Here is a 9664-nt window from a genome sequence, read left to right as displayed (position 1 = left end):
TATTCTTGTTTTTTTTGCGTGATGGGTTCTTGAAAGGGGCTGTCTCCTTCCACTCTAGGTGCTCAGGGGGCAGCTATCAGGGCTTTTCATGTACAAGGGGATTTTTTTTCCAAAGTATCCCCTTTGGGATCACGTCGTCTGAGAAGTTTCAGATTTTGTGCGAATTCGTCTTGGGATTTGTCGATTGTTCTTCCTGGTCTTCAGTTGGCCTTGTTTGAACCCTTAGAGTCCTATTTGCTGTCCTGGTTATTGGCTAAGACTTCTTTTCTGGTTGCCATCATGTCTGCAAAACGCCCGGGGGAACTTGGGGCTCTTCTTTCATTTTTTTAATTTTTTGTGTTTTTTCCTGGCAAGGTGGTTCTCGGCTGGATCCTATTTTTGTTCCAAAGGTTTCCTCTTCTTTTCATTTCAATCAGGAAATTGTTTTACAGTTTTTTCCTTCTGATGTGGAAGGTGTTCCTTCTACCCTGGATGTGGGTCGGGCTTTGTCCATCCATTTATCCACGACCAAGGAGTTTTGTAAGTCTGAGTTTGTTTGTCTCATTTAGTCCGGCCAATCTAGGTTCCATAGTCTCTTCCCAGACTATAGGCAGGTGGGTCAGGCAGGCTATCATTCAGACTTGCAGTTATGTGGATGGGTATCCTCTGCCCAACGGCCAGGGGCGTTCCACTAGGCCAGTGGCAGGTTCCTGGGTGGAAGCGGGTGGTTCTTCCATTCAGGAAATTTGCTGTGCTGCTACCCGGTCTTACCAACTGACTTTTGCCCACCATTATCAGCTTGATTTGTCGGGTGCTGTGCATTCTTTTGGGTCATCTGTTTTTCAAACTGCAATCCAGGTATTGTTGTTTTTTCAATAAAGACATTTTTACCGACTTTTGTGTTGGTGTATTTTCTTGCTTGGCATCTCCTCACAGTTAAGGACTGGGACAAGGAGGATAGAGATGAGTGGGTAATGGACCTATTACTTACCGGTAATCGTCATTACCCTGATTTGGAATCCTCCTCATCCCAGTCCACATCCCTTCTGCCCTCTTGTGGACCTCCAGAAAACTTCTCTTGGACTTGGTATATTACAGGAGGATGGGTGGGAGGTGGTGGAGTTTACACTTCTGTCATAGGGATAGAAGACAGCTGAAGGGATCTAAGATACCTAAGCCTGGAAATCTCTGTCGGAGGTGGAACCAGCTCACAAGGACTGCGATGAGGAGGATTCTGAATTGGGGTAATAAAGATTAGTGGTAAGTAATAGGGCCATCCCTGAGTGTACAACTTAATCTCAATATCCCTCTGCTTCAGAGATATTGTCTTTAATTCCGATCACCTGAGTGAGATCGTGGGTGATTGTGTTAGGTTTTATATTTAATGACACACTATCCATTTAGGTGTCTTGGTAATTTAAAAACTGTCCATAATCAGAAGATCACAGTTTCCTCACTGATTCCAACGTTCATCATTCTAAGCTACAGAAAATGAGTACTACTAATAAAGAGGTATCTTGTCCTGTTATTCTGAAATGTTTGGCCCAGAGCAGTGATTTGACAACAGACTTAATTCAGGGAATTGTAGTCTTGGTTTGCTTTTATTGCACTATTAATGTACCATATTATAGTGATTTTGCTAATAAATGATGACTACAGGGCCTGCAGTGTGCAAAAGTAAACTAAACAGATCAGTGTGCAATATTTAAACGTGTGTGTGTGTGTGTGTTTGAGTTCTCATACATAGGGGCATAGTGGAAAAGTGGTAAGCCATGACGTAGCTGTCAAGCCAGAGACCTTCAGTTAGGCCTTTGCTTTTCATACATCGCTTTGCTTTTTTTGTATTGTTTAAGGCAATTTCTAAACTATTTTGGGGTGTTTTCCGAAATTTATGTTATTTAATGGTTATAACTGCTTTATTCCGTTCACAATAAAGTGTCACTCATATGGCCTTAATATGTCACACATAAGCAAACCTAATAACTGGAAATGTCACACATATGCCAACTGAAACTTGACAGTTATGGAAGTCCTATCAGCCTAGTGGATTTAACACAGGTTGTAATTTAAGTTAGGAGCATGTAATATTGTCTTGAATGCGTGTCATCCCAATGCACTCACTTGAAACTTTCCAGTGTGCTCATTCCCAGAAAGTGCCAACAGTGGTGGGGGAACCTGGGCTGGAGTCTCCTGCTGCTTGATTAGATTGCACGCTCAACACTCCACATAACTGATTCATGCAAGAGTAGCTCATCCAGTCAAGATTTTTCCTTTGCATTGCATGGCTGCTAGTCCTGATTTTATAACGGTATAAACAGGAATACAGACCATGCAAGACAAAGGATCTTGAGCGCTTTACTCCGATATATAGTATTGCCCGCCTACGTTTCTATGTATGTGCCATCCTGTCTTTACTTTAATGACAATAAAGTTGATGTTATTGCCCTCAGTTTCTTTTGAAGGTGTTTTAAATACAACTATCAAAAATCACTTGATAGGGACATGGTACCGTTCAAGATGGCCGACCTCGTGACTTATCCGATCTTGGAAGACGCTCCCCTTCTGTGACGGCTGCCACCATAGGATTCTGTATATATATATATAATAATAATATAGATAGAAACACATTTCAGTGTGTATATAACAACGTCTGCCTTGGTTGCGATAACCCCTTTTACCAAGCGTTTGCTTCAAGATGATTTTCACCAGGCTCATGCTGGAACGTTGGCACATTTGCCTGACCTTACCAAACCAAGATGGCGGCCTCACTAGGGGCGTTAGTACGGATGCCCAGAGGTCCAAAGCCCGTGCTGGCAGTCCATGGATTGAGTGAAGCTTCTTCCGGGTTCGTTTTTTTCCTTTCAGTAACTAACTTTATTGAGCGACGCCTAACAGCGCTGGTCGGAAAGGGTGTGTGTTAGCTTTACAATGGAGTCGCTGGAGCAGGGGTAGCAGCGTCCTCGCCCCGCGGCCGGCGCCATGGTGCAGTAGGAGAGCTCTGCGGCCAGCATGAAGTACAACGAGAAGGAGCTGCTGTCCCTGTCCAGGCAGCAGGCAGAAAAAGCTGATGAACTGCTCATGAAAGGGCCCAAGAAGGGCAGCGGTAGGTCAGGTAGCTTGTCCGACTTTCGCAGCGTCTGCTTGCGTGCCACATCAGGGACGTGTAGTCCTAATTTATTATGGATTAAACAAGACTACAAATCCCAGTTAAAAAAAAAACCTAGACTTGAGCAGCACATCATGTATGACGTGCGAAACTTGGCATGGCTGTCCGGGGTACCAGTTGATGAGTGAGTACCGCGGTGTGATAACTGACTAAATGCGCAGCAAAAGCAAGCGACAGGGTGGGCCCCAGGTGACATTGGGTATTGTCGGTTATGCAGCTTTGAGGGAAACAAAGTTGACAGTTGAAGGGGTAGTATTGAAGGAGAGGGTTTATGAAATGATGGGGTGAAAGTGAGGACACCCCAAAAGAGACTGCAGCGTGAAAATATCAAATGAGAAGTGAGCGGTGTGAAGTACAGAGTGATGAAAAACATGCCACTGTGGCCGTGCCAGATAACGAGGCTGCACTGTGTGCTTCCTAAAGATGATGGACCCTGGTGGTGTGTCACATTCAGAGGAGGGTGTTATCTGACAGAACAATTCTGGAGAACGCTGTCGTGGTAGTAAATGTCGAGGGATTTCTGAGGAGGATTGTATATTTTACGATTGAGTTGATGTTATGGTAATGGACACAGCCATCAAAGAAATGTGTGGGTGCTGAGGGTTACCAGGTGGTTTGGCCAGTACCACTGGAATCATGCGTTTCTGTGGCTGCAGCATTTTTCACATACATATTGTTTTCTCGCATTTGCCACATAATCCACCTGCTGCATAATCTGTAGATTAAAAAAAATGCTTCCAGCTCAGGTTGTTGAAAAGTCACAAAAAACGCAGTAATGTTTAGCAGCGCTCTTCAAGGCTTTTTACAAAGGTTAACTTGTCACTTTTCTGCTGTTAATTGCTATATTTGAGTGTTAAACATTTACTAATTAGGTGCTTTCAGTTCTCAGACAGTAAGTGCCAAAATAATGAAGTAATACTATCACAAAATGTGTTGCGTTATGCTTCATAATCTGCCTTTTCTTGCTGCATAATTTAGTCAACCCTACCGCATAATTTGAGTGGCTCATTCTGGGTTACCTAATGATGAGACAGCACTGTGGGGTGTTAATAATGATTAAAATAGCACTTAGTGTACCAGGTGAAGTAGAGGGTTGATACATAATGTTCATCACAAAGTTATGAGAGAGAGTGCTTGGGCTGTACGTGAGCGGTTCTCCACACCACTAAGTAAGGGTGACACAACGCAAGTATGAAATGATTAGTGGGCGGTATGAAGCACCAATACTGAAGTGGTGTTGTGATTACAGACAGTAAGGTTTAGACACAATGAGGGGATTGTGGGGTGCAGTGGTGAAGGGGAACACTTGAGTAAAATAGTCAGGATGTGGCTAAAATAGAGGCAGAACTGGACAGACAAAAGGGTACAAAATGGTTCTCTAGGGCACCAAATAATTAAAGCGTCGAGTATTTGGTAAAAATAATCTTTGGGTCAAGTTGGTACTAAATAATGAATGTGCCAGAAGGCTGTTGTATATTGTGGGCACTAGAGAATGCAAAGTGTTGACTTAAACATTGGTCTGCCTAGTCCTGATGTGACACTGTGATACACTAAAAGATGTGGAGACACGATGGATACAAAATTAGGAGGTATCATTACCCAGTGTCAAATAATGACGATGTCTGGCACTGTGGGACTAATTTTAAATTTAGAGTTTAGGGAAAAGATGATAATTGCTTCTCCTCCACCTCAAAGCACACATTTGTTGCTATCCCAATTATCGGGAGACACGGCGTTCGTCATTTTATGTATATTTTATAACTTTTGAAAATCTTGGAAATTGGAGTGACATTTGCATCAAATCACTTTCTTGTAGTTTATCCTCTGAAATTGTTTTGTGGTCCCTCTGTATGTGCACTTTGGTGGATATCCCACACATTAATACCATGTAAATGGCCTAGTGAAAGGGACCAATACCCGTACAGCAGCGTTGAAGCGGAGACAAATCGGCTGTGGTGTACTCTTTGATGAAGAGCACTGGTGTATGTAACTGCAAGGGCACGTAATCAGATTGCTTGGTAGTGTACTAACTGATGCGAGCAGTACTATATAATATGGCATTCTAAATGTGAAATAAATTAAAGGCCATTGTGCTTTATTAAATTAGGAGTTGCTGTGTTCAATTCAGGTTGCTCAGGACAATTTTATGTATTTAATTATGGATGACACTGTAGTGTAGAAACCGATGAAGAAAACTAGTGTACAAATCATCAGGGATTGTAATATAGGAAACATGGCTATTCTATGACGGGATATTCGTGACTACATGTCCTGCGTCTATAAATGTTGTATGACGTCATTGTGAATGTGCAGGCATGTGGGAATAGGGCCTCATTTCCTAGGAGGTCGAAAGACTTACCGGTCTTGGACGATTGTGCAGTGTTAGTCACAACCAAGTTATTGTCTCATTTTGGGGGGATTTAGCCTGCAAGTGCATGCACTATCGAGACTCTGTTGTGAACAGTAAAAGGCATGGGGCCCGCCTGTCATTTACCATTTGTTGACATGCTTGGCACTCTTCTTTACAGCCTCATAATTTGTCACTGAAGGCCTGGCATCATTTCTGTTCCTCTGTGTGGAGCAAGGCCAAGCACTGATTGATGCAACATAATCAGTGCCCGTCCGCTGCGCCCTACGTGATTGAGGGACTATTTTTTTTACTTTTTAACTTCTAGTGCTCTGCAAACAGAAGTCATGTGACTGTCAAAAATGTGCCCAGCAGGACAAACAAAATTGAAAAGTTTTATTCTTTATAGCTAACTTTCTTTTATTTTACCAAGTCGTCTTTTCTCACTTTGCACTCATCTTTTCTTTTTGCTCGTGGGTGCTGTTCTCAAAAGATTACAATTATCTTGTTCTAAATATCGCAAAGCAGCATTGTTTATTATGTGTAATTTCTGAAATGATGCTTTAACACATAATTGTGGAGTACACCCCAATCCACCCACTTCAATCTACCCAATTCCAATCCACCGCAGCTCGCCCCACGCCAGTCCACTCCAATCCTCCCAACTCACCACAATCTAATCTGCCACACTCCAGTTCTCCCCACTCTAAACTGAAACAATCTGCCCCACTCCAAACCAAAACAATCTGCCCCACTGCAGTCTGCTGCACTCCAATCCCAAATGATCGACCCCACTCCAGTCTGCCCCACTGCAATCTAAAACAATCTGCCCACTACAGTCAGCCCCACTCCAATCTACCCAACTCCAATCCAAAACAATCTGACCCACTCCAGCCCATCCCACTCCAACCCATACCACTCCAATCTACTCAACTGCAATCCAAAACACTTTCTCACTCGAATCCGCCCCACTCCAATTCAAAACAGCCTGTCCCAATCCAATCCGTCCCACTAAAATCTAAAACAATACGCCATTCTTATCCAATCCACCCCACTACCATCCAATCCACTTCACTTTTAATCCTCCCTAATACAATCTGTCCCACTTAGTCCAAAACAACCCACTCCAATCCGCCCCACTCCATCCCAATCCACCCCACTACAATCCAATTTCCCCACACCAATCCAATCCACCCCACTCCGGTCTGATCCACTCCAGACCAACTCACCCCAATCTATCTCAACCCCCTCCAATCCAACCCACCCTACTCCAGTATAACCCACATCACTCCAATTCAATCCAACCTATCCACCCACTCTCATCCACTCAATTCCAATCAAGTCCACTGCTACCCAGTCCCCTTTTCCAATCCAGTCCACTCACACCACCCCAATCCATCCCAATCCATACCAGTCCAATACAATACATTTTAATCCACCCCACTCCAGTCGACATTAATCCAGCCTACCCCAGCCCACTGCACCTCACTCCAAACCACCTTAATCCACCCTGCTACAATCCAGTCCACCCCACTCAAATCTAGTCCACTCCATTCTAATCCACTCTAGTCCACCCATAACAAATCCATCCTACCCCTATCCAGTCCACCCCACCCCTATCCAATCTACCCCAATCCAGTCTACCACACTCATTCTAATCCACCTCCTCAATCCAATCCACCTCACCCCAATCTGATCCACCCCACTCAATTTCTCCCACCCCACTCCAATCCATCGCACTCTACACCAGTTCAGTCCACCCACCACAGTCCACTCCAATTCATTCAACCTACCCCTTGGCAAACCACCACACTTCTCTCCAATCCACCCCAGTCCAACACAACTCCACTCTAATCCACCCCACTGCAATCCAATCCATCCCACTGCAGCCCATTACACCCCAGTCCACACTATCCCATTTCAATCCACCCCACTAATTCCAGTCCACCACACTCCATTCCAGTATACCTGATTCTGTCACAATCTAATCCACCCCATCCCAGTCCACCCCACTCCAGTTCACCCCACCTCACTCTAATCTAATCCACCCCACTCCAGTCCAGTGAATACTATCCACCCCACTCCAGTCCAGTGAATACTATCCACCCCACTTCAATCCAATCCACCCCACTCCATCTCTCACACCAAACCAACCACCCTAATCTAATATAATCCACCTCACTCAAATCCAGCCCAGTCCACCACACTCCATTCTATCCACCCCAATCCAGTCCACCCCACTCAATCCACCTCACTCAAATTCATTCCACCCACTACCTCAGTCCACTCCATCCTACTCCACTTTACAACACTCTGCCACTGAACCACTGAGCTTTACTCCCCTCTACTCAACGTTACTATACTCCACTCTATTACACTCCAACAAATCAACTCTGACACTCTACTTCCCAATTCCACCCTGGCACTCCAAGCCACTAACGTTTAATCATGCTGGATAGCAGTCACACTGGTGTACAACATGGCCAAACACATTGCCAAAGCCAATAGCCCTTTTATAGGCAAGAACCATTGGCTTTGCCAATGCTTGTTTCTTTTTGTTCTTGTTTGACATAAGGTGTGGGGAGCCTCATGTCTTGGAGAGTTGCAAGATTTTCCTCAACTCGTCGCAGAGTTCCAGCGACTGCTACTTTTTGTCTTTCTGTGTCTGCATTGGTGTTGCAGAGTCAGGTTGTTGTCCGGTGAATTTGAAACCAAGCCACTTTGGAGATTGAATGATAGTGAACGGTTGTCCATGTATTGTAAGGGAATTACTTCTTTGGTTTGTAGTTGTAAGAAAGGAAGTTGTGTAGCATCCTGTGTGTGTGTGTGTGTGTGGGGGTCTCTCTCTCTTCTCTCCTCTTCTCTTCCCCCAATTCCAGTTGGTGGGAAGTGAAGCTCTGACTAAAGCTGTGTACCATGCACAGCCTAATGTAAATGAAGAAGACACACGTCTGGCCCCACGCTCATATGTGAAGAACCTTCTTCAAGACGTAACAAATGTATTATCCAAACCCTCAGCCAACAGCTAAGCATTTGATATTCAAAGTACTACCTGTTTCAACTACTTTTCTAGAAAAACACAGACCACTTTAAGATGTAAAGGGTCTTTGCTAGTTTCCTGCTTTCTATTTATTGACGAATGTTGGTCTTCGCTACATTGAAAATAAACAAATGCGGTCAGTATCTCAAAAGTTGGGTCCGTTGAATTAAACATTCGCCTACACCATCACTTAGAAAAACTCCTCTGTTTTCAGGTTGTGAGCTAAAGCTATCAGTTCTTCTAGATCATCAGCTTTTAGGTTTTTTGGCCGAGTTTGCTCATATCACCTTTACTCAAGCTTCTCCTGGGCAGAGTGTTTCTGATGCAGGTAGTAGTTCAAGGATTTTTAGTGATAACTGTTCCATAAGTCTGAATGCTCAATGTTTGTATTATATGATTTATGAAGAATATTACTGCTGCTTTTTAGTCAATGAGGCAGAATTTTTCGCCTCACATGGAAATGTTTTAAAGTTCCAAAGAGCAAGGCTGCTGTCGTAGGCCGCCTGACATTTGTAAATCAAGAGTCCACATAGGCAGCTCAGTAGGGCTGGAACAGAGCTATTTCTTTGGAGAACACATATGAATTTTAGTTTAGTTTAGTTTTATGGGCTTATAAAGCACATAGCTACCCTAAGGCATCCCAGCGCTCAAGATACACAACGACTCTCGAGAAGACCAAAGAGAACAGATTAACTACAAAAAACGATAGTTTTCAGCTTCTTCCTAAAAATAAGTTCAGAGGGCAGGGCATTCCAGAGACAGGCAGCCTTGATGCTAAAAGAGTTACCTTCCCATGATCTCTTGACACAAGGTATATAAATCTGCTGAGTAGAGAGTGATCTCAAACGTCTAGAGGGGACATAAATAAAGATCCACCTTCTAAGGAAAAGCGGGCCCCTATTATGTAAGGCTCTATGAGTAATGCACATAGATTTAAAATGATTACGCTGTTTGATCGGAAGCCAATGAAGTGCTACAAGAGCCGGTTTGGCAGAGAGGTGCCTGGGGGAGTTAGTAGGAAGTCTAGCAGCCGCATTCTGCACAATCTACAGCCTCTTTATTACGTACTCAGGGGAACTAAGATAAAGAGAGTTCCCATAGTCCAGGCGGGAGAGAATCAACGCTTGGATAA

At 43.9% G+C, this 9664-nt stretch overlaps 1 protein-coding gene across 2 annotated transcripts in view; it reads left to right on the top strand.

The window, feature by feature from the left end:
* The first annotated feature begins 2866 nt into the window (after window positions 1–2866).
* PLEKHJ1 (pleckstrin homology domain containing J1) overlaps window positions 2867–9664 on the top strand; it is a 59746-nt gene continuing 52948 nt past the window's right edge. Inside the window, exon 1 of one of the 2 annotated variants that reach the window (XM_069216699.1) lies at window positions 2867–3082. In XM_069216699.1, the coding sequence (XP_069072800.1) occupies window positions 2989–3082 (94 nt within the window). In that variant the 5' untranslated portion in view covers window positions 2867–2988. Of the gene's footprint in view, window positions 3092–9664 lie in introns of both variants that reach the window. The other variant, XM_069216698.1, reaches the window with a different exon arrangement.

This window comes from Pleurodeles waltl, chromosome 12 (genome assembly GCF_031143425.1).
Source record: "Pleurodeles waltl isolate 20211129_DDA chromosome 12, aPleWal1.hap1.20221129, whole genome shotgun sequence".
NCBI lineage: Eukaryota > Metazoa > Chordata > Amphibia > Caudata > Salamandridae > Pleurodeles > Pleurodeles waltl.
The sequence above is the reverse complement of the archived record's forward strand: the minus strand, read 5'-3'. Positions and strand labels throughout refer to the sequence as shown.